The 25,469-nt window shown below is 46.1% G+C and overlaps 1 protein-coding gene across 4 annotated transcripts in view; it reads left to right on the top strand.

Moving 5' to 3' along the window:
* CSRP1 (cysteine and glycine rich protein 1) overlaps positions 1–25,469 on the top strand; it is a 117,667-nt gene that overhangs the window by 68,811 nt on the left and 23,387 nt on the right. For all 4 annotated transcript variants that reach the window (XM_056557615.1, XM_056557616.1, XM_056557617.1 and 1 more), the window contains one exon: positions 15,277–15,445. In XM_056557615.1, coding sequence (XP_056413590.1) covers positions 15,277–15,445 — 169 coding nt within the window. The remainder of the gene's footprint in view (positions 1–15,276; positions 15,446–25,469) is intronic.

The raw sequence follows: 25,469 nt of genomic DNA, 5'->3' as shown, positions 1-25,469 counted from the left end.
CATTTCATCTTCAATGCCCTTGCTGTTGAAAAGAGGTTTTCACTCAAAATCTCACGATACATGGCCCCATTCATTCTTTCCTTTACACATATCAGTTGTCCAGGTCCCTTGGCAGAAAAACAGTCCCAAAGCATGATGTTTCCACAGCTATCACGCCCACTCCCGTAGGCTTACATTGAGGGGCGGAGCGTGACATCACACGGGGGCGGGGGTTGACGTCACACGCCGCCCGCCCTGTAGTCGCCGGAAATCAGTCCGGGGACTTATTACAAATGGGGTGCCACATGCAAGATCACGGGGGTCTCCAGCGGCTGGAATCCCGTGATCAGGCATCTTATCCCCTATCCTCTGGATAGGGATGATAAGATGTCTAAGCACCGGAGTACTCCTTTAAGTTTTTACCAAAAAGTTCTACTTAGGTTTCATCTGACCATATGACATTCTCCCAATCCTCTTCTGGAACATCCAAATGCTCTCTAGCAAACTTCAGACGGGCCCGGACATGTCGTCTGGCTAAAGCAGGGGGACAAGTCTGGCACTGCATGATTTGAGTCCCTGGCGCCGTAGTGTGTTACTTGATGATAGCCTTTATTACTTTGGTCCCAGCTCTCTGCAGGTCATTCACTAGGTCCCCCCATGTGGTTCTGGGATTTTTGCTCACCATTCTTGTGATCATTTTTATATTACGGGGTGATATCTTGCATGGAGACCCAGATCGAGGGAGGTTATCAGTGGTCTTGTATATCTTCCATTTTCTAATAGTTGCTCCCACAGTTGATTTCTTCCCACCAAGCTGCTTGCCTATTGCAGATTCAGTCTTCCCAGCCTGGTGCAGGTCTACAGTTTTGTTTCTGGTGTCCTTCGACAGCTCTTTGGTCTTGGCCATAGTGGAGTTTGGAGTGTGACTGTTTGAGATTATGGACAGGTGTCTTTTATACTGATAACAAGTTGAAACAGGTGCTATTAATACAAGTAACGAGTGGAGGACAGAGGAGACTCTTAAAATAGAAGTTACAGGTCTGTGAGAGCCAGAAATCTTAATTGTTTGTAGGTGATCTAATACTTATTTTCCACCATAATTTGTAAGTAAATTCTTTAAAAATCAGACGATTTGTGATTTTATGGATTTTTGTTTTCTCATTATGTCTCTCATTGTTGAAGTGTACCTATGATGAAAATTACAGGCCTCTCTCATCTTTTTAAGTGGGAGAGCTTGCACAATTGGTGGCTGACTAAAACATGTTTTGCCCCAATGTAGCTAGAGCACAGCTATAGCGATCCATTATCACTCTCTTTACCATCTGCTCTGAGGTGAGGGACTCTGCAACCACTTCTGCCTCAAATGGAACAGATAATACATCTGTGACCTTGATGGTTTATCATTGCAGAAGGTCCATTATTGTACCCACTGGGCCTGGACTGCGAGACTTACTACAAAGCGGGCATAAATTTCAGCCTTTAACTAGCCGTAGTCTTTAGAATTCTGCACAGTTAGATCATAATAAGCTTTTTGCATCTCAGCAGTCAAGTATGGAGCAAGCACTTCGGTAGACTGGTTTAAAGGAATTATTTTTATGTCTGCAATTTGTTCAAAGACAGCTAAATGGGTTTCAACATCATCCTCGTTCATTTCCTGGAATACAGTTTGTACTTTTTTATCACACATCCGAGTCAAGAGCTTTTTCAAGTTACAGTAACAACGCGATGCATAGTCACTGTATTTTATTAAGGCATGCAAAATACAGAGTTCCGACTGGATAGCCTTTCTCAACTGCATAATTATCCACACATATACACCTGATATATAAGCGCCAGAGGCACCTAATTATCATATCATTAGTAGCCTTGGAAACCACATAAACAAAAAAATATAGATAAATCCACACACACACTTGATTACAGTATGCATGAATGCACGTAGGAAGTCGCCAATCCTATCTATTCAGTTATGTCTCTGCAATAGAAAGCATAGTAAGTCACATAGAGAAATTAAACAACCAAATATACAAAGAGTACAAAAAAATTACAAAAAAAATATGCATAAAACATTTATTCCCATGAATTACACTAACTGACCAATCTCTTAAGCATGGTTCATCCCCCGGGGTTCAAGGGAGTCCAATTTATAGTTCCAATATCCTTCCTGCCTTACAGAGTTTTTTAATGCTCCCACCCCTACGTGGGGGGAAACCTCTTCCATTACCTGAAATTTCAACTGTGCATTATTTGGTAACAGAAATGTGCAGGTATCGGGAACAGTAAATTTATTACAGCAGATCATAGATTTATGCCTATCTGTGCGATCTCCTATACGTTGGGATGTTTCTCCAACGTACAGGAGACCGCATGGACATTTAATAAGATACCATCTTTTGGACACTATTGCGGGTATCTCTGATGTTACTTAGACCACTCTACTGGTTACAATCAATCTGGTCAGTTTATATACTAGCAAACCGGCATAGAAGCTGTTAGGTGGTTATTGCAGAAAAGTGAGTATGATGAACAACGTTTCTTTCTGGATATGCGTAATGTGGTACTAAAAGAAAATAATTACGTTTTTGAGGATACTTTTTATGTGCAGCTCAGGGGTTCCGCAATGGGGGCGAACGTGCCCTCCCCCCATATGCTAATGCGTATATATATGCACATATATATATATATATATATATATATATATATGTATGTATGTCTTGGTTTGAGGAACGGTTCGTCTACAGTAATAAGTTGTTCAAAACACACACCAAAAGTTGGCAACACTTCATTGATCACATCATATGCATATGGGAGGGGCCACGTTTGTCTCTTGGCCTTATTTTTTTATCTGAATGGCATCTGGGATGAATCGAAATATAAAATTATGATGGTTAGGACACAGGTTAAAAGGAAAAAACTTTTTTTTAAATATCAACTGGCTCCAGAAAGTTAAACAGATGTGTAAATTACTTCTATTAAAAAATCTTAATCTTTTCAGTACTTATGAGCTTCTGAAGTTGAGTTGTTCTTTTCTGTCTAAGTGCTCTCTGATGACACGTGTCTCGGGAACCGCCTAGCAAATCCCCATAGCAAACCTCTTCTAAACTGGGTGGTTCCCGAGACACGTGTCATCAAAGAGCACTTAGACAGAAAAGAACAACTCAACTTCAGAAGCTCAAGTACTGAAAGGATTAAGATTTTTTAATAGAAGTAATTTAAAAATCTGTTTAACTTTTTGAAGCCAGTTGATATATAAAAAGTTTTTTCCTGGAATACCCCTTTAATTTTCTGGATACTCTCTTAAAGGAAGATGTAATGGGTGGTCTGTGTATGGACCTCTATCAGAAACCCACTGATAAGAATAGTTTGCTACATTATATAGTAATGCCCATCCCCCAGCAATAAAATGGTCTATCCCATTTTCCCTAAAAAAGAGGATACAGAGGATTGTTTTAGATCCCACTAAAAGAGATGTGCGATTGGGGAAATTGGCCAAAAGTTTAAGGCTAGGGGGTATCCTGATAGAATGATTAATTGCTACTCCAACAAGGAGACCTCAAAAGGATAAACCTATGGGTAAATGCATCCCTTTTGTCAGGACATTTCATCCTTTAAGTGGTAACATTGATACTATTATACTTACATATTGGTCTATCCTGGTAAAGACTTATCCAGATATAGAGAAGTTTCAGAATGCCTCATTGATATATAAGTGCCTCCCAAACCTCAGAGCTAAATTGATACGTGCAGATGTGGGATTCAGTAGGAAATCTAAACAAACCTTGAGTACTAGGAAGTACGACACATTCTCGTGCTTAAACTGTGCACAGTCCAGTACTGGGATTAAAGGGGATAGGGTTATAGACCATACATAAGTGAGAGTTATTCAGTGAAAAGGTTTATTCACATGTAAATCTAAAAATGTGATTTATCATATTAAATGTCAATGCGGTCTCTTGTATGTTGGAGAAACATCCCAACGTATAGGAGACCGCATAGATAGGTACAGTGCATAGTGAAAGTATTCGGCCCCCTTGGACTTTTCGACCTTTTGCCACATTTCAGGCTTCAAACATAGATATAAAACTGTAATTTTTTGTAAAGAATCAACAACAAGTGGGACACAATCATGGAGTGGAACAAAATTTATTGGATATTTCAAACTTTTTTATCAAATAAAAAACTTAAAAATTGGGCATGTAAAATTATTCAGCCCCCTTAAGTTAATAATTTATAGCGCCACCTTTTGCTGCGATTACAGTTGGAAGTCGCTTTGGGTATGTCTCTATCAGTTTTGCACATCGAGAGACTGAAATTTTTGCCCATTTCTCCTAGCAAAACAGCTGGAGCTCAGTGAGGTTGGATGGAGAGCGTTTGTGAACAGCAGTTTTCAGTTCTTTCCACAGATTCTCGATTGGATTCAGGTCTGGACTTTGACTTGGCCATTATAACACTGGATATGTCTATTTGTGAACCTTTTCATTGTAGATTTTGCTTTATGTTTTGGATCATTATCTTGTTGGAAGACAAATCTCTGTCCCAGTCTCAGGTCTTTGGCAGACTCCATCAGGTTTTCTTCCAGAATGGTCCTGTATTTGGCTTCATCCATCTTCCCATCAATTTTAACCATCTTCCCTGTCCCTGCTGAAGAAAAGCAGGCCCAAACCATGATGCTGCCACCACCATGTTTGACAGTGGGGATGGTGTGTTCAGGGTGATGAACTGTGTTGCTTTTACGCCAAACATAACGTTTTGCATTGTTGCCAAAAAGTTTGATTTTGGTTTCATCTGACCAGAGCACCTTCTTCCACATGTTTGATGAGTCTCCCAAATGGCTTGTGGCAAACTTTAAACCACACTTTTTATGGATATCTTTAAGAAATGGCTTTCTTCTTGCCACTCTTCCATAAAGGGCAGATTTGTGCAATATACGACTGATTGTTGTCCTATGGACAGAGTCTCCCACCTCAGCTGTAGATCTCTGCAGTTCATCCAGAGTGATCATGGGCCTCTTGGCTGCATCTCTGATCAGTCTTCTCCTTGTATGAGCTGAAAGTTTAGAGGGACGGCCAGGTCTTCGTAGATTTGCAGTGGTCTGATACTCCTTCCATTTCAGTATTATCGCTTGCACAGTACTGCTTGGGATGTTTAAAGCTTGGGAAATCTTTTTGTATCCAAATCCGGCTTTAAACTTCTCCAAAACTATATCTCGGACCTGCCTGGTGTGTTCCTTGTTCTTCATGATGCTCTCTGCGCTTTAAACGGACCTCTGAGACTATCACAGTGCAGGTGCATTTATACAGAGACTTGATTATACACAGGTGGATTCTATTTATCATCATTAGTCATTTAGGTCAACATTGGATCATTCAGAATCCTCACTGAACTTTTGGAGAGAGTTTGCTGCACTGAAAGTAAAGGGGCTGAATAATTTAGCACGCCCGATTTTTCAGTTTTTTATTTGTTAACAAAGTTTGAAATATCTAATAAATTTTGTTCCACTTCATGATTGTGTCCCACTGTGTTGATTCTTCACAAAAAATTACAGTTTTATATCTTTATGTTTGAAGCCTGAAAGGTGGCAAAAGGTCAAAAAGTTCAAGGGGGCCAAATGCTTTCACTATGCACTGTACATCAGCATTTTATTGTAGAGAGGGACAGAGAGCATTGTGTTGCACAGAAAAGCTTTTTTACAGCAGCAATTCACCTCAATCCCAAATCCCACCTAGAAGCACTGATAGGGAAGGGAGTGAGATTGAGAGAGAAAGTGCCATTTTGGGTGCAGTACACAGTGACTATGTGCTGCAGCACTGCTGTGTACAACAACTGAAAAGCTTATAGTAACCAGCCAGTTAGGGTGAGCAGAGCACTAAAAGCATATTGCTCTATTAAGTGTAACCCTGTGCGAACATCTAAGAGGTGTATCATTTTGTTCCTGTTAAAGTCTTAAAGGGGTACTCCAGTGGAAAAAATGTTTTATTAAATCAACTCGTAGCAGAAAGTTAAACAGATTTGTAAATGACTTCTATTAAAAAACCTTTACCCTTCCAGTACTTTTTAGCAGCTGTATGCTACAGAGGAAATGATTTTCTTTTTGAATTTATTTTTTGTCCTGTCCACAGTCCTCTCTGCTGACACCTGATGCCCGTATCAGGATCAGTCCAGAGCAGGTTACAAACCTATGCTGCTCTGGACAGTTCCTGACATGGACAGAGGTGTCAGCAGAGAGCACTGTGGACAAGAAATTCAAAAAGAAAAGAATATCTGTTACGCCTAGCGCTCCGGGTCCCCGCTCCTCCCCGGAGCGCGTACGGCGTCTCTCTCTCCGCAGCGCCCCGGTCGGTCCCGCTGACCGGGAGCGCTGCACTGTCATGGCCGTCGGGGATGCGATTCGCACAGCGGGACGCGCCCGCTCGCGAATCGCATCCCAGGTCACTTACCCGTTCCCGTCCCCTGCTGTCATGTGCTGGCGCGCGCGGCTCCGCTCTCTAGGGCGCGCGCGCGCCAGCTCCCTGAGACTTAAAGGGCCAGTGCACCAATGATTGGTGCCTGGCCCAATTAGCTTAATTAGCTTCCATCTGCTCCCTGCCTTTATCTGACCTCCTCCCATGCACTCCCTTGCCGGATCTTGTTGCCTTGTGCCAGTGAAAGCGTTTTGTGTGTCCAAAGCCTGTGTACCAGTACTTCTGCTATCACCCTGACTACGAACCTTGCCGCCTGCCCCCGACCTTCTGCTACGTCCGACCTTGCTTCTGTCTACTCCCTTGTACCGCGCCTATCTTCAGCAGCCAGAGAGGTTGAGCCGTTGCTAGTGGATACGACCTGGTCACTACCGCCGCAGCAAATCCATCCCGCTTTGCGGCGGGCTCTGGTGAAAACCAGTAGTGACTTAGAACCGGTCCACTAGCACGGTCCACGCCAATCCCTCTCTGGCACAGAGGATCCACCCCCTGCCAGCCGGCATCGTGACAGTAGATCCGGCCATGGATCCCGCTGAAGTTCCTCTGCCTGTTGTCGCTGACCTCCCCACACTGGTCGCCCAGCAAGCCCGACAGATTGCCCAACAAGATCACCAGCTGTCGTACTTGACCACCATGACTCAGCAACTCCAGTCGCAGCTACATCAGATTCAGTCTCAGCTACAGCAGCAGCAACCATCTCCTCCGCCAGCTCCTGCACCGCTTCCGCAGCGAGTGGCCACTCCTAGCCTCCGCCTGTCCTTGCCGGACAAATTTAATGGGGACTCTAAGTTTTGCCGTGGCTTTCTTTCGCAATGTTCCCTGCATTTGGAGATGATGTCGGATCAGTTTCCTACTGAAAGGTCTAAGGTGGCTTTCGTAGTCAGCCTTCTGTCTGGAAAAGCCCTGTCATGGGCCACACCGCTCTGGGACCGCAATGACCCCGTCACTGCCTCTGTACACTCCTTCTTCTCGGAAATTCGAAGTGTCTTTGAGGAACCTGCCCGAGCCTCTTCTGCTGAGACTGCCCTGCTGAACCTGGTCCAGGGTAATTCTTCCGTTGGCGAGTACGCCATACAATTCCGTACTCTTGCTTCTGAACTTTCTTGGAATAATGAGGCCCTCTGCGCGACCTTTAAAAAAGGCCTATCCAGCAACATTAAAGATGTTCTGGCTGCACGAGATACTCCTACCAACCTGCATGAACTCATTCATCTAGCCACTCGCATTGACATGCGTTTTTCTGAGAGGCATCAAGAGCTCCGCCAGGAAAAAGACTTAGATCTCTGGACACCTCTCCCACAGTCTCCATTGCAATCTGCGCCTAGGCCTCCCGCCGAGGAGGCCATGCAAGTGGATCGGTCTCGCCTGACCCTGGAAGAGAGGAATCGCCGTAAGGAAGAGAATCTTTGTCTGTACTGTGCCAGTACCGAACATTTTTTGGTGGATTGTCCCATCCGTCCTCCACGTCTGGGAAACGCACGCTCGCACCCAGCTCTCGTGGGTGTGGCGTCTCTTGATGCTAAGTCGGCTTCTCCACGTCTCACGGTGCCTGTACGGATTTCTTCTTCAGCCAGCTCTTCCCTCTCAGCCGTGGCCTGCCTGGACTCTGGTGCCTCTGGGAATTTTATTCGGGAGTCCTTGGTGAATAAATTCCGCATCCCGGTGACCCGTCTTGTCAAGCCACTCCACATTTCCGCGGTCAACGGAGCCAGGTTGAATTGCACCGTGCGTTTCCGCACGAAGCCCCTCCTAATGTGCATCGGACCTCATCATGAGAAAATTGAGTTTTTGGTCCTCTCCAATTGCACTTCTGAAGTTCTCCTTGGACTACCCTGGCTTCAACACCATTCCCCAACCCTGGATTGGTCCACAGGGGAGATCAAGAGCTGGGGCACCTCTTGCTTCAAGGACTGCCTTAAACCGGTTACCAGTACTCCCTGCCGTGACCCTGTGGTTCCTCCTGTATCCGGTCTCCCTAAGGTCGTTATGGACTCTGCCCGCCTTAAGAAGTGCCTCTCCCCCCCTCCCAGTCCAGTCAGGCAAGCCTCGGTGCCTCCTCATGGCCCTCGTCCTGGTGTCACACTGCCCCGTGCCAGGCCTCGCCCTCTGCCCTCCCTCCCCATTCCCACTCCTGCTGTACTGCCTGCCGTTGAGGAATCCCTCCATCCTTTCCCGGTGTCCTCATCCCAGGGGAGGCAGTTACCGGACAAAGAGAAGGGGAGACCTAAGGGGGGGGGTACTGTTACGCCTAGCGCTCCGGGTCCCCGCTCCTCCCCGGAGCGCGTACGGCGTCTCTCTCTCCGCAGCGCCCCGGTCGGTCCCGCTGACCGGGAGCGCTGCACTGTCATGGCCGTCGGGGATGCGATTCGCACAGCGGGACGCGCCCGCTCGCGAATCGCATCCCAGGTCACTTACCCGTTCCCGTCCCCTGCTGTCATGTGCTGGCGCGCGCGGCTCCGCTCTCTAGGGCGCGCGCGCGCCAGCTCCCTGAGACTTAAAGGGCCAGTGCACCAATGATTGGTGCCTGGCCCAATTAGCTTAATTGGCTTCCATCTGCTCCCTGCCTTTATCTGACCTCCTCCCATGCACTCCCTTGCCGGATCTTGTTGCCTTGTGCCAGTGAAAGCGTTTTGTGTGTCCAAAGCCTGTGTACCAGTACTTCTGCTATCACCCTGACTACGAACCTTGCCGCCTGCCCCCGACCTTCTGCTACGTCCGACCTTGCTTCTGTCTACTCCCTTGTACCGCGCCTATCTTCAGCAGCCAGAGAGGTTGAGCCGTTGCTAGTGGATACGACCTGGTCACTACCGCCGCAGCAAATCCATCCCGCTTTGCGGCGGGCTCTGGTGAAAACCAGTAGTGACTTAGAACCGGTCCACTAGCACGGTCCACGCCAATCCCTCTCTGGCACAGAGGATCCACCCCCTGCCAGCCGGCATCGTGACAATATCCTCTGTAGCATACAGCTGCTATAAAGTACTGGAAGGGGAAAGATTTTTTATTAGAAGTAATTTACAAATCTGTTTAATTTTCTGGCACCAGTTGATTTAAAAAAAAATAAAAAAGTTTTCCACCGGAGTACCCCTTTAAGGGCCTAGATACTGTGAAAGGCCAGGCAAAAGTACACACCTGCTGGTGTTGTAGACAAATACTGTTGTAAGCATAGTGGAGTGCATTGTCCTCCCCCTCATAAGTGCATACCACATACGTACATCTAAGTGGTGTACTATTTTGTTCCTGTTAAAGTCTTAAGGGCCTAGATACTGTGAAAGGCCAGCCAAAAGTACACACCTGCTGGTGTTGTAGACAAATACTGTTTTAGACATAGTAGAGCGCATTGTCCTTCCCTCATAAGTGCATACCACATACGTACATCTAAGTGGTGTACTATTTTGTTCCTGTTAAAGTCTTAAGGGCCTAGATACTGTGAAAGGCCAGGCAAAAGTACACACCTGCTGGTGTTGTACACAAATACAGTTTTAAGCGTAGTTGAGCATATTGTACTCCCCTCATATACGCACTAAGTCTGTCAAGCAGAGAAGTACCAGGAAGTGCACAGAGGAGTGGCAGAGGCCTAAATTCATCACACAGAGGTCACAGCAGACTAGGGGCGAGTGGCAGGAGCCGCAGTGAGAGGCCTGATCTCCCGTTATCAGTAGAGATGAGCGAACTTACAGTAAATTCGATTCGTCACGAACTTCTCGGCTCGGCAGTTGATGATTTATCCTGCATAAATGAGTTCAGCCTTCAGGTGCTCCGGTGGGATGGAAAAGGTGGATACAGTCCCAGGAAAGAGTCTCCTAGGACTGTATCCACCTTTTACAGCCCACGGGAGCACCTGAAAGCTGAACTAATTTATGCAGGAAAAGTCATCAACTGCCAAGCCGAGAAGTTCGTGACGAATCGAATTTACTGTAAGTTCGCTCATCTCTAGTTATCAGCTAGCGGTCGTGTCTCGACCAGCAACCCATCTGCCGTCATAGATTGGTTAACACGGTCATCCACCTCACAAGGGACATCTGACACCCACAGTCAACAGTCGGTGGGTTTCTCAGACACAACCCTCAGTTGTCATGGCCTGGGAGCAGTCCCTGTCCTCCCATCGCCTCTGTCCTATTCTGTTCCCTCCCCCACAGAAGTATCTTATGCTGTGGGTTCAGCTCCACTATTTAGTGAGGACGATCTACTAGAGGACAGTAAGCAGCTACTGCCCAGCCAAGAATTGGAGGAGACATCCACTGCTTCCTCGGCTTGGCAGGCAAGTAGTGATGAGGAGAGTGGCGTGGGAAGTGGTGTTGCGAGCATTCAGGCTCCTGAAGCAGAAACTGTTGAGGAACCTGAGGAGGACATCAGTGAGGTGCAGACAAAACTCGATGATGATGAAGCCGATCGCGCTTGGGAGCTGGGTGCAGAAGGTGCTTCATCATCATCAGGAGAAGAGAGGTGCAGGTTGCCCATGAGGCAGCAGCCGAGCCAGCAAGGCGGTAGCATGGTTGGCAGTCAGCATGGGGGCAGAAGTGGAAAGTCTGGAGCCAAACTTGGCCGGGGTAGACCACCTGCTTTACAACAGCCTACCTTCTCGGAAGGTAGTGGAACAGGGGTTCCTGGAGTCGGTAGCAGTAGCAGTCAATCAGTGCGGACTGTTGGGAAAATCAGCTACTTGGCGGTGTGGCAGTTTTTCATGAAGCATCCGGAGGATGTTAACCTGGCCACATGCAAGATGTGTTGGCAGAAGGTCAAGTGTGGCCAGGGTCATAATGTTGGCACCACGGCCCTGCGTCAACATATGCAGCGTCACCGTAAGGGTGCGTTCACACGGAGTAATTCAAGAGGAATTTACTTGAGTAATTCCTCTTGAATTCTCCTCTCCAAATTAATGCACATCTCCTCTGCCCATTGACTTTAATGTTATTTCTGCTGTCCTGTTCACACTGCGGAATTCTGCTAGCAGAATTCCGACGCTGAATTCCGTTCCGCTTGAAAAAAGAACATGTTCATTCTTCAAGCAGAATCCGCTAGCAGAAATCAATTGAAGTGAATGGTAAAAAAAAAATTCCGCCCGACATCGTTTTCGCGCGGAATTCGCACACAATTTGCGCGGAAATGGCTGAAAAACCCTTCACTTCTTTCTCCCCCATGTCCGCGCGCAGTTCCACGCGCAATTTCGCATGAATTTCCCACAAATTTTGCGCGTAAATTTTTTAGCGTGAATTACTCTCCATTTACTCCGTGTGAACGCACCCTAAAGCGGCCTGAGAGAACTGATGCTCCGGTGTGGTGGTCCAGCCTGCTGCCTCACCCAGTGGCACGTCGCTCCCTGTTTCAGCCAGCCAAGGGTGCACCACCTGAGCCGAAGGTGCTGTGTGTTATACCCAGCTTCTGTCGCTCCAGATGCTCCTGCTTCTCCTACTTTGAGTCAGTCATTCCGCCAGCAATCCATCGGTGAAGATATGTCCAAGAGACAACAGTAGTATGCGCCCACTCATCCAAGGGCACAGAAGCTGAATTTGTTCCTGTCCAAGTTGCTGGTGCTGCAGTCCCTCCCTTTTCAAGGTGTGGACTCTGCCCCTTTCAGAGAACTGATGGCTTGTGCCGAGCCGAGGTGGAGAGTCCAGAGCCGTCATTTCTTTGCGAAGAAGGCAGTACCAACCCTGCACAATTTTGTGGAACAGAAGGTGGGCCAGTCCTTGAGTCTGTGGGTGTGTACCAAAGTGCACGGCAGCGCTGATGTGTGGAGCTGTAACTATGGTCAGGGACAATGCATGTCCTTTACGGCCCACTGGGTGAATGTGGTTCCTTCACAGCCACAACAGCAACTTGGACAGATCACGCCGTTTCCGCCTCCACGCTCTCAGACCATTGGTCCTCTGACAGTGTGCAGCCCTGCCTCCTCATCCTCCACCGTGTTCTCAGCCTCCACTGCGCAGATAAGTCTCAGTGCCCCTCCAGCATACCATATAAAATCCCTACCCTTCAATTCCCTGGTTGAACTTGATGGACATATGTCTTTTTTCGACCGTACTAACTATGTAACTATGTGTCCAGGGCACGGCGGTGTCACGCTGTTCTTCACGTGGTTTGCCTTGGCGATCGGAGTCACACGGGAGAAACTGCTAAAAGTCATTCATCAAGAAATCAAATCATGGCTTACTCCATGAAAACTGGAAATGGGAACCCTGGTGACCGACAACAGGAAGGACATCTTGTCTGCGCTGTGACAAGGAAGCCTGAGACATGCGTCCTGCATGGCACACGTGTTTAATCTGGTTGTCAAGTGGTTCCTGAAGTGTTCCACCCATCTGCAAGACATCCTAACAATGGGAAGGAAACTTTGCATGTACTTCAGCCACTCGTACACCGCAAAGCACACCCTCCTTGAGCTGCAGCATCAGAACGGTATCCCCCTACACAGTCTGATTTGCGACCTTTCCACACGTTGGAATTACACCCTCCAAATGTTGGACCAACTATACAAACAGAGAAAAGCCATCACTGATTTCTTGATGGTCAAAGCGGATAGGGTGACTCCCATGTGTAACTTCAATATTAACCAGTGGCAGCTCATACATGACACCTGCCGTTTGCTCAGGCCGTTTAAAGAAGCCACATTAATAATCAGTTGCCAGGATTACGGGATGAACAATGTAATTCCACTGCTTCATCTACTACAACACTTGTTGGAAACAATAGCTGGTCAGGGCACTGGAGACGTGGTGCCTACATCTCACGGCCACATGAGCCCTGTGGGGGCTGAACTGGAAGAGGAGGGGGACGGGCACAGTGGTGCACAGTTTAGGTTTTGCGAGATGGGCGGTTTTTCTAGTCATCTGACAGGAGAGGAGGAGCAGGAGCAGCTAGAGGGTTATGAGGAAGCCGATACAGAGGACCCAGACACACCATGGCAGTATGCAGTGGAGATGGAGGCAGGGAGTCCCTCCGAGTCACTTGCACAAATGTTGCCCAGGTCTGATATGTGACACAAGGCAGGACATTTTTGCGACCAGCGATAAGCTGAAAGCAGTGTGATGCACTGGGCCCCAGGATGCAATAGAAGACCAGGACTGGAGGACAGGACACCAGGCGCAACGGGGGAACGTCGGGAGGAGGGTAAAGTTTTTGTTTTGTTTTTTCTTTTTGCAGCCCGGGCACCAGGGCCAGACTGTAAACAAAAATAGGCCCGGGCATTTTAGACTGAGCAGCCCACTTTAGCTAGGGGTGTGGCTATGTGAGGGCAGGCCCAGAAAGGGGCAGGGACCAAATGGTAGTTATTGTTGGATATAGTGGGGTATATAATGCCGGCGGCGGATGGTGGAACACACTTCAACAGCACAGCGTAGCGTATATACACAGTGACTCCTCACGTAGAATAGTCAGTACAGCTCTGGAGTATAATACAATATATAACTGAGGATCAGTACAGGATAAGTAATGTAATGCATATAGGGCATAATGGTGATTGGTTGCAGTTTTGCAGTAGCTGAGAAACCGCAGTAGTCACATGGTCCTGTCTGTGCAGTACAGCTCTGGAGTATAATACAGGATATAACTCAGGATTAGTACAGGATAAGTAATGTAATGTATGTACACAGTAACTTCACCAGCAGAATAGTGAGTACAGCTCTGGAGCATAATACAGGATATAACTCAGGATCAGTACAGGATAAGTTATGTATGTACACAGTGACCTCACCAGCAGAATAGTGAGTGCAGCTTTGGAGTATAATACAGGATATAACTCAGGATAAGTAATATAATGTATGTACACAGTGACCTCACTGTGTATTTAGATGGAGGGGGAGGGGGATAATGGAAAAGGGGATCAGAGGGAGGGGGGGATAATGGCACAAGGGGATAAATCAATTCCCCCCCTCCATTTTAATCCCCCTCTGCCATTATCCCTCTCTCCCTCCGCCATTATCCCTTTTCCCCTTCATCTTAATGATTAAGATGGAGGGAGGAGAGGGATAATGGCGGAGGGAGGATGGGGAGAAATAAAGCACAAGGCATTAAAATGGGGGTGGGGAGGGATAATGGCGGAGGGGGAATGTGGAGAAATAAAGCACAATGCATTAAGTCTTAATGCATTTTGCTTTTTTTCTTTCCATCCCCCCTCTGCCATTATCCCTCTCCCCCTCCATCTTAATGCCTTGTGCTCAAACCTCTCCCTTCCTCCTCCTGACCTCCTCCATGCCTTGTGCTCACCCCCCCCCCCATCTTGATGCCCTCCCTCCATCCCATACACTTATTTTTAATTTTAAAACTTTTTTTACTTTACTTGCTCCTTCATGCAGCGCTCAGCGGGGCCACACATTTGGCGGGGCCACACTGGCATGTGACGTCCTCCTGCGCTGTGCGGCACCTCCGCGTAATGTCAGGGGAGGTCACACATCTCCCGGCAACGACGCATCTCACTTACAGTGGCCGCAGCTCCGTACGCGCTACTGTACAGTGAGCTGCCGCGGGGATAAAGAAACGTGACGCGGCACGTGACTCCACTGTTCTTAAAGCAGCACCGCCGGCCACTGTTCTGTGCCTGCGGCCGGACATCCTGAGCTGCAGGCTGGCACACAAAGGGTCCCGACCCCGTCTGTCACAGTGTTAGTACTGCCGGCCGCTAGCCTCAAAGCAGCGGCTGCAGCCGGCTACTAGTTCTGCCACAGAATTGCAGATTCAGGGCAGTGGGGCAAGTTCCCGGTCTGCCCGATGGCCAGTCCGGGCCTGCTGGGCACAGAGAAAAAAAAAATTGAGTACTCTAACATTTGCCAAGCAAATTAAAATGTTATAGGAATAATTTAGGATAATTTTGACACTAATATTGTGATTGTAATATTTTTTGCAGTGGTATGCAAGAAGAATCTTGACAGCACTACAGTTGCTATTCATGGAAATGAGATCTATTGTAAATCCTGCTATGGAAAGAAATATGGCCCTAAAGGATATGGATTTGGACAAGGGGCAGGTACTCTAAGTATGGATCGTGGTGAAAGCTTGGGCATCCGTCCAGAAGAGTAAGTTATCTTTTTCAGCGTTTTTAAAGGCAAAGATACTCCGATCAAATTTTTGGATAAGGACCTATGGTATCACGGGGGGCTGTCATGACTGTCTAATATCTTTTTAAGTGGGGTTAGATCATTCCCCACAGCTCTTGTAGAGAATTGTAGGGGTGGGTTGGCTTATGTGTGGGAGAGAGAAAAGTGAACTTACAAACAAAGAATCCAGGGACTTGTAGTTGGAGGGAGGAAACTCCAACAGAAAATAGCCATTTCACAAAGCAGCAGTGTCTGGCAGGTTAGTACTAAAGTCACCTCATGGTGGATATCCTCTTTAACTGTTTGTGCTGTGACCAGCTTCTGTGGTACACTACTTCACAGATTTAAGGTTCTTATAATAAAAAAGGCTGTACTTTTTTTTTTTTTCCAAGATCTAGGACATGTCTTCAGGTCTTTTGTAGAGATTTAGCATGCACCATCTTATTACACTATTTATGTATGCACCATTTATTATTCATGTCCCCACTTAGACTATATCTCGTGACTTCAAGCATACCTGTCATTTCAGGTAACTTTTTAGAATGTCTGAGGAATAACAAGAGTATTCCTGGACACCAGCTCCAGAATGACCAGAAATTACCTGTTATGATGTTTCCTGTATACCACATACATTAAAAAGAGGAGATCCTACCCCCATATCTCTATTCCTTACATAAAACTGAAGCAGCAACAAGGTAGACATTATACAGCAGTTTTAAGCAGCGTTGCTGTAAATTCAGAACTTGTTTGGGGCAGTAAAACACTTTCTAGATGCTATAGTAGCATCCGTTTTTGTCTTTGACGCTCTCACTCTCTAGCTGCTCGAACCTCTCCAGTTTTTTTTATGAGGAGCAGCTGTACATTGTTGCCATAAAAAACACACTTAAAGGGGTACTACCGTGCTGACAAGTTATCCCCTATCTAAAGGAGCACCCCGCAGCACACGCAGCACCCCGCTCTCATCAGGCATCTCACACGCAGCACCCCGCTCTCATCAGGCCCCAGAGCGAACATCACTCCGGGTCTGATGACGGGGCGGTGATTGTGACGTCACACCTCCGCCCCCATGTGATGTCACGCTCCGCCCTCTCAATGTAAGTCTATGGCAGGGGGCGAGACAGCTGTCTCGCCCCCTGCCATAGACTTGCATTGAGGGGCGAAGCGTGACGTCAAACAGGGGCAGAGGTGTGACGTCACAATCATCGCCCCGTCATCAGACCCGGAGTGGATGTTCGCTCCGGGGCCTGATGAGAGCGGGGTGCTGCGTGTGAGATCGCGGGGGTCCCCAGCGGCGGGACCACGCGCGATCAGGCAACTTATCCCCTATCCTTTAGATAGGGGATAAGTTTTCAGCACGGTAGTACCCCTTTAACCCCTTAAGGACCAGGCCAATTTCCACTGTAGGACCAGAGCGTTTTTTGCACATCTGACCACTTTCACTTTAAGCATTAATAACTCTAGGATGCTTTTACCTTTCATTCTGATTCCGTTATTGCTTTTTCGTGACATATTCTACTTTATGTTGGTGGTAAATTTTTGTTGATACTTGCATCATTTCATGGTGAAAAATTCCAAAATTTGATAAAAAAAATTAAAAATTTTGCATTTTTCTAACTTTGAAGCTCTCTGCTTGTAAGGAAAATGAATATTCCAAATAAATTATATCTTGATTCACATATACAATATGTCTACTTTATATTTGCATCATCAAGTTGACATGTTTTTACTTTTGGAAGACATCAGAAGTATAGCAGCAATTTTCCAATTTGTCACAAAATTTTCAAAAGCAGAATTTTTCAGGGACCAGTTCAGTTTTAAAGGGCCTTATTATTAGAAATACCCCACAAATGACCCCATTATAAAAACTGCACCCCCCAAAGTATTCAAAATGACATTTAGTAAGTGTGTTAACCCTTTAGGTTTTTTACAGGAATAGCAGCAAAGTGAAGGAGAAAATTCTAAATATTAATTTTTTACACTCGCATGTTCTTGTAGACCCAGTTTTTGAATTTTTACAAGGGGTAAAAGGAGAGAAATCTTCCTAAAATTTGTAACCCAATTTCTCTCGAGTAAGGAAATACCTCATATGTGTATGTCAAGTGTTCGACGGGCGCAGTAGAGGGCTCAGAAGGGAAGGAGCGACAGTGGGATTTAGGAAGCCCCTATGGTGCCAGGACAGCAAAAAACTCCCCCCACGGCATACTATTTTGGAAACTACACCCCTCAAGGAATGTAACAAGGGGTCCGCTGAGCCTTAACACCCCACAGGTGTTTGACAACTTTTCGTTAAAGTTGGATGTGTAAATTATTTTTTTTTTCACTAAAATGCTGGTTTTCCACCAAATTTTATATTTTTACAAGGGATAATAGTAGAAAATGCCCCCCAAAATTTGTAACCCCATCTCTTCTGAGTATGAAAATACCCCATGTGTGGGCGTCAAGTGCACTGCAGGCGCACTACAATGCTCAGAAGAGAAGGAGTCACATTTGGTTTTTGGAAAGCACATTTTCCTGAAATGGTTTTTGGGATCATGTCCCATTTAGGAAGCCCCTATGGTGCCAGAACAGCAAAAAAAAACACATGGCATACTATTTTGGAAACTACACCCTTCAAGGAATGTAACAAGGGGTCCGCTGAGCCTTAACACCCTACAGGTGTTTGACGACTTTGGATATGTAAATGAATTTTTTTTTCCCACTAAAATGCAGTTTTTCCCCCAAATTTTACATTTTTAAAAGGGGTAATAGTAGAAAATGCCCCCCAAAATTTGTAACCCCATCTCTTCTGTGTATGGAAGTACCCCATTTGTGAATGTCAAGTGCACTTTGGTTGCGCTACAATGCTCAAAAGAGAAGGAGTCACATTTGCAAATTTTGCTGAAATGGGGGGGCATGTCGCATTTAGGAAGCCCCTATGGTGCCAGAACAGCAAAAAACACCCCACATGGCATACTATTTTGGAAACTACATCCCTCAAGGAACATAACAAGGGGTACAGTGAATCTTAACACCCCACAAGTGTTTGATAAATATTCATGAAGTGGGATGTGAAAATGAAAATTTTAATTTTTTTTTACACTAAAATGCTGGGGTTACCCCAAATTTTTCATTTTCACAAGTGGTAAAAGGAGAAAATGTTACTGTAAATTTGTAAATACATTTCTTTGGAGTAAGGACATACCTCATGTCTGGGTGTAAACAGCTTGCACACCGGTCTCAGAGGTGCCAGAGATCAGTCAGGGTCCTTGAGCTTTGGCTTTCTCTTATTGAGCCAGAACAGTGGGACCCCCCCTCAAGGGGCATTACATGGGGTAAATAACTTGGGTACACTAAATAACTAAAATGGGGTACAGTGGGACATAAAATTATAAATCAGATTATGTTCCCAGGATGATGACCCAGAGCATAGCCAAAACTAAAAAATATGCCCACCCCAAACCCTATGCTCTGAATCATCATTCTGGGAATGTGACGTGTGTGGCCGTCCCTAACCTGTTGCCTCAAATGCACACCCCTCTCAGGTGGAGAGAGAGCGCTGGGCATTTGAGGCAACATAAAAAGTCCCCGATGATAGTGACTTAGTGACCCATGACCCAGAGAAAAAAATACCCCCAGAGGTCTTATCAGTTTTTTTTTTAGATAGAGTTTTTTGGGCAATTTAGTGGTTTTATGGTGTTAAAATTTGGAATGTACTCTGGACTTGGTACATTGGGGTCAAATTATGGAAAATTTAAATGAAAAGGGAAAATTTAGTACTGCATGGAAGTGTTATACTCCCTGAAGCAGTTTTTAATGCAGAGGCCCGGATGATCGGGGCAAGTGTCACATTGATAGATGGTGTACTTTCGTATCCCCCTCCTGTTACACACTCTGCATTTTTTCTGGGATCGTCCCTTCTTTCCAGTGTGGGGGACTTCAGCTGGAATGTGTTGGCACCTATAACTTCAGTTCCTTCGGAACTCTGGCCTGCTCTTTCCCGGTCAGCAAAGATCAGGACCTTTAGGACTTCTTCTTGGAACTGGAGGAATGTCCCTGTGTTGCCTGCGTACTGGGACAGTACGAAAGCGTTGTACATGGCAACTGTACCATGTAGACCACAACTTTCTTGTACCATACACGTGTTTTCCGCATGGCCATGTATGGTTTGAGGACTTGATCAGAGAGATCAACTCCCCCCATATACCGATTGTAGTCCAGAATACAATCGGGCTTGAGGACCGGTGTTGTGGTACCTCACACAGGGACGGGTGAGCTGCCGTTACCATGAATAGTGGTCAGCATAAGGACATCCGTCTTATCCTTATACCTGACCAGCAACAGGTTTTCATGGGTAAGGGCACGGGACTCACCCTTGGGCATAGATGAGGCCTCTCTGGTTTTTCCAGATGGTCCCACAAGTGGATGTGGATCTGGATGCAAGGGATGTGAAGAGAGGGATGCTGGTATAAAAGTTGTTCACGTACATGTGGTAACCCTTATCCAGCAATGGGTGCACAAGCTCCCAAACGATTTTCCCGCTAACACCCAGAGTGGGGGAACAATCTGGGGGTTCAATACGGGAATCTCGTCCCTCACACGCTCTAAACTTGAGAGTTACATAGTTACATAGTTAGTACGGTCGAAAAAAGACATATGTCCATCAAGTTCAACCAGGGAATTAAGGGGTAGGGGTGTGGCGCGATATTGGGAAGGGATGAGATTTTATATTTCTTCATAAGCATTAATGTTATTTTGTTCCAGGAATGTATCTAATCCTGTTTTAAAGCTGTAAATTGTTCCAGCTGTGACCAGTTCCTGAGGTAGACCGTTCCATAAATTCACAGTCCTCACGGTAAAGAAGGCGTGTCGCCCCTTGAGACTAAACTTTTTCTTCTCCAGACGGAGGGAGTGTCCCCTCGTCCTTTGGGGGGGTTTAACCTGGAACAGTTTTTCTCCATATTTTTTGTATGGGCCATTAATATACTTATATACGTTTATCATATCCCCCCTTAAACGTCTCTTCTCAAGACTAAACAATTGTAACTCCTTTAATCGCTCCTCATAGCTAAGATGTTCCATGCCCCATATTAGTTTAGTCGCGCGTCTCTGCACCCTTTCCAACTCCGCAGTGTCCCTTTTATGGACAGGTGCCCAAAACTGAACAGCATATTCCAGGTGAGGCCGTACCAATGATTTATAAAGGGGGAGTATTATGTCCCTGTCCCTTGAGTCCATGCCTCTTTTGATACATGACAATATCCTGCCGGCTTTGGAAGCAGCAGCCTGACATTGCATGCTATTCTGTAGTCTGTGATCTACAAGTACACCCAGATCCTTCTCTACCAGTGACTCTGACAGTTTAATCCCCCCTAAGACATACGATGCATGCAGGTTATTAGTACCCAGATGCATAACTTTACATTTATCCACATTGAACCTCATTTGCCAAGTGGATGCCCAGACACTTAGTCTATCCAAGTCATCTTGTAACTTATGCACATCCTCTATAGACTGTACTGTGCTACAAAGCTTGGTGTCATCTGCAAAGATAGAAACAGAGCTGTTAATACCATCCTCTATATCATTGATAAATAAATTAAACAACAGCGGTCCCAGTACTGAACCTTGGGGTACACCACTAATAACCGGGGACCAATCAGAGTACGAATCATTGACCACCACTCTCTGGGTACGATCCATGAGCCAGTGTTCAATCCAGTTACAAACTAAAATTTCCAAACCCAAAGACCTTAACTTACCTGTCAGACGTCTATGAGGGACAGTATCAAACGCTTTAGCAAAATCCAGAAACACTATATCCACAGCCATTCCTCTGTCAAGGCTTCTACTCACCTCTTCATAAAAGCAAATTAGATTGGTTTGACAACTTCTATCCTTAGTAAACCCATGCTGGCTATCACTTATAATACAATTATCCCCTATGTATTCCTGTATGTAATCCCTTATAAGTACTCTCACAAAGTTTATAGAGCTTCACGCCATACCGCGCCCGCTTCGAGGGAATATACTGGCAGAAGATGAGTCTCCCCTTAAAACTGATAAGAGACTCATCGACCGAGAGCTCCCTGAGGGATACGTAGGCCTCCAAAAATTTGGCCCCAAAGTGATCGATGAGCGGCCTCACTTTGTAAAGCCAGTCATAGGTGGGATCACTTCGGGGTGGACATGCCACATTATCTGCATAATGCAGGCATTTCCGAATGGCCTCGAACCGCCTCCGTGTCATGACCATACTGTAAAGCGGGGTCTTGTATAGGATATCCCCGCTCCAGTATGTACTGTGTGTGTGCTTGGTGTAACTATTATATAACGGTGTGTGATTAGAAATCACACACCGATATATGGGGGGGAAAAGCGCTGCGGCCAAAAAAAAAAATGGGGGGCCAAATGCAGCGCCCTGAACTCCTAATAGGGCCCGGGTCACACTGAAAAATTGCAGAGGACCCTTGGGGACCTATTAGGGGGTCAGGGGGGGGGATTTTTTTTTTAACTTTTACTTTTATTAATTTTTAACACCAACCTGTCCCTGGGGTTAATCTGTCCCTGCTCTAAGGGGGATCTTCGGTCCTGAGGGGGCTCCGATCTTGCAGAGGGGGGGTCCCTGGCGTCCTCCAGCAGCTCTGACCGCTGACTGAACCCAGCCAGCGGCGGGAGCTGCAGGAGGATGCCGTTAACCCCTCCCCTGCCGGCTGCTATCGTCCGGCCAATAGCAGCAATCCTGGGGGGGGTTGACAAAATTGCCACCTTCCCATAGATACAGTGGGTGATAGGGGGTGTATCCTACACCCCCGATCACCATGTATCTTCCGGTCAGCGGGTCACCCATGACCCGCAGCAACAGAATTGCCGAAAATCGCAAGTGTGAATTCACTTGCGGTTTTCTGCGTTCGCCTACATGGGGGGGTCTGATGACCCCCCCCCAGGGCATTTGCGCGGGGTGCCTGCTGATCGATATCGCGGCGCGCGGCGGGGACCGAAATTCCCAGGTACGCCCTTGGTCCTTAACAGGTTGAGGCTGGTTTCACACTTTAAAAATACTTCTGTAATGAACGTCCGTCATAAAAATCTTGAAAATTGTCCGTTAAACGGCCGTTAGAAAATCCCATTATAGTCTATGGGATTTTTCTCATAGCCGTTTTAACCGGTTATCGCCCGTTATTAATATCAGCCGTTATTAATAACGGGCGATAACAGGTTAAAACGGCTATCTAGGAATGCACACATTGAAAAAGATGTACATTGGACCACATAGTCTAACATGGAGGACATTGTATACTTATGGGAATAACAGAACATAAAACACAGTTATGTATAGTCATAGCTGTAAATAGTTCTAAGTGACTTTTTTAACCCCTTAAGGACCGGAGGTTTTTCCGTTTTTGCATTTTCGTTTTTTGCTCGTTGCCTTTAAAAAATCATAACTCTTTCAAATTTACACTTAAAAATCCATATGATGGCTTATTTTTTGCGCCACCAATTCTACTTTGTAATGACGTCAGTCATTTTGCCCAAAAATCTATGGTGAAGCGGGAAAAAAAATCATTGTGCGACAAAATTAAAAAAAAAAATGCTGTTTTGTAAATTTTGGGGGCTTCTGTTTCTACACAGTACATTTTTCGGTAAAAATGACACCTGATATGTATTCTGTAGGTCCATACGATTAAAATGATACCCTACTTATATAGGTTTGATTTTGTCGGACTTCTGGAAAAAATCATAACTACATGCAGGAAAATTAATACGTTTAAAATTGTCATCTTCTGACCCCTATAACTTTTTTATTTTTCCGTGTATGGGGCGGTATGAGGGCTCATTTTTTGCGCCGTGATCTGAAGTTTTTAACGGTACCATTTTTGCATTGATAGGACTTATTGATCACTTTTTATTCATTTTTAAATGATATAAAAAGTGACCAAAAATGCACTATTTTGGACTTTGGAATTTTTTTGCGCGCACGCCATTGACCGAGCGGTTTAATTAATGATATATTTTTATAATTCGGACATTTCCGCACGCGGTGATACCACATATGTTTATTTTTATTTTTATTTACACTGTGTTTTTTTTTTTATTGGAAAAGGGGGGTGATTCAAACTTTTAATAGGGGAGGAGTTAAATGATCTTTATTCACTTTTTTTTTTCACTTTTTTTTTGCAGTGTTATAACATAGGGACCTATAACACTGCACACACTGATCTTCTATGTTGATCACTGGTTTCTCATAAGAAACCAGTGATCAACGATTCTGCCGCATGACTGCTCAGGCCTGGATCTCAGGCACTGAGCAGTCATTCGGCGATCGGACAGCGAGGAGGCAGGAAGGGACCCTCCCGCTGTCCTGTCAGCTGTTCGGGATGCCGCGATTAGCCGTGGCTATCCCGAACAGCCCGACTGAGCTAGCCGGCAACTTTCACTTTCACTTTTAGCCGCGCGGCTCAGCTCTGAGCGCGCGGCTAAAAGGTTAATAGCGCGCGGCGCCACGATCGGCACTGCGCGCTATTAGAGGCGGGTCCCGGCTTCACTATGACGCCGGGCCCGCCATGATATGACGCAGGGTTACTGTGTAACTCCGCGTTATTTCAGGAGAGCAGGACCAAGGACGTACCGGTACGTCCTTGGTCCTTAAGGGGTTAAAACTCCCAGAATCTAAAGTCACTGAATCTCAAGTCACTCTTTCAAATGACACTTCCAAATTCACACCCCACACTCACACACTTTGCTATCTAAGTAGCTTTGAAATCAATATTATTCCCAGGCAAGCGTCTCCTTGCAAAGCCTGGAATTGGCAGTCAGGTGCAATTTATCAGTTACTAGCCACTCCCCTCAGCTATACAATAAACTCAACTTAACTGTGCATCACAAAGAAGACACAGCAAACTTTAAAGCGTTACTGTTATTAGTAAGAAATGTAAAAATAATGCTTAAATCAATGTAGTAATGTGCCCTAAGACCTGTATGTATAATAATATGCATGTGTTAATATGTAAAGTACCTTTTGATCTATGTATTACTGTGACCAGTCTTCTGAATTCCTCTCAGAGGCTGGGTGCGTTTCCCCTGGAGTATGATGAGCACCTCTCCTCTGCCCTCCCCTCTCCCCTCCCTTGTCATCAGGTCTGCACAAACATATTAACATATGGCGACCACGGGGCCGGAGTATCGTGACATCACGACTTCGCCCCCGTGTGACGTCACCCCCCAGCCCCCGCTATGCAAGTCTATGGGAGGGGGCCACCCAGCTGTTTGTGAGCTGGCACTGCGACATGCAGCTCAAACAGGTGGGTGGCGAATACAAGATTGCGGGGGTCCCCAGCATTGGGACCCCCGTGGTGAGACATCTTATCCCCTATCTTTTGGATAGGAGATAAGATGTCTCAGGGCCGGAGTACCCCTTGAATGTGCATGTAAATGCTTCTCAACTGAAGAGGCTGCAAGCTGTCTGCATCTTGTCTGGATCTCACAGGTAATCTCCTCACACAGTTGAAAGCTGGATTATACACTGTACTGAGTGAGCATAGGAGAGAGAATACCACACCCCCACTCCCCCTCCTTTCAGAATTTCGGTCACTTTCTTCGTTGTCAGGACCAAAGAGCCCTAGATATCAGGGTTAGTTTTCAAAATAAAAGAGACAGAGACCCCTAGTGGCGATGTTTTATAGACATTTATTTCACATCTTTAGCAATAATTTTTTTTAACCTGTTAAGGACATAGGGCGTACCATATAGGGCGTATTCATAGCCGGGACCCTCGGCTAACAGCGCGCTATTAACCCTTCAGAGGCGGCGATCAAAGTTGACCATCGCGTCTGAAAGTGAAAGTAAATGCTTCCCGGCAGCTTAGTCGGGCTGATCGGGACATCGCGGAAAAAAATCAGCTAGGACGTGAGCGGAGACCCCCTTACCTTGCTCCGTCGCTTCCGATCTGGGTTTAATTGCTCCAAGCTTGAGCTACAGGCTTGAGCAATCGAGCCACTATCTCGCTGATCCATGCAAAGCTATGGCT

Source organism: Hyla sarda, chromosome 2 (assembly GCF_029499605.1).
Source record: "Hyla sarda isolate aHylSar1 chromosome 2, aHylSar1.hap1, whole genome shotgun sequence".
NCBI classification, from domain to species: Eukaryota; Metazoa; Chordata; class Amphibia; order Anura; family Hylidae; genus Hyla; species Hyla sarda.
Note: the sequence above shows the minus strand (reverse complement) of the source record. Positions and strands in the feature narration are given on the sequence as shown.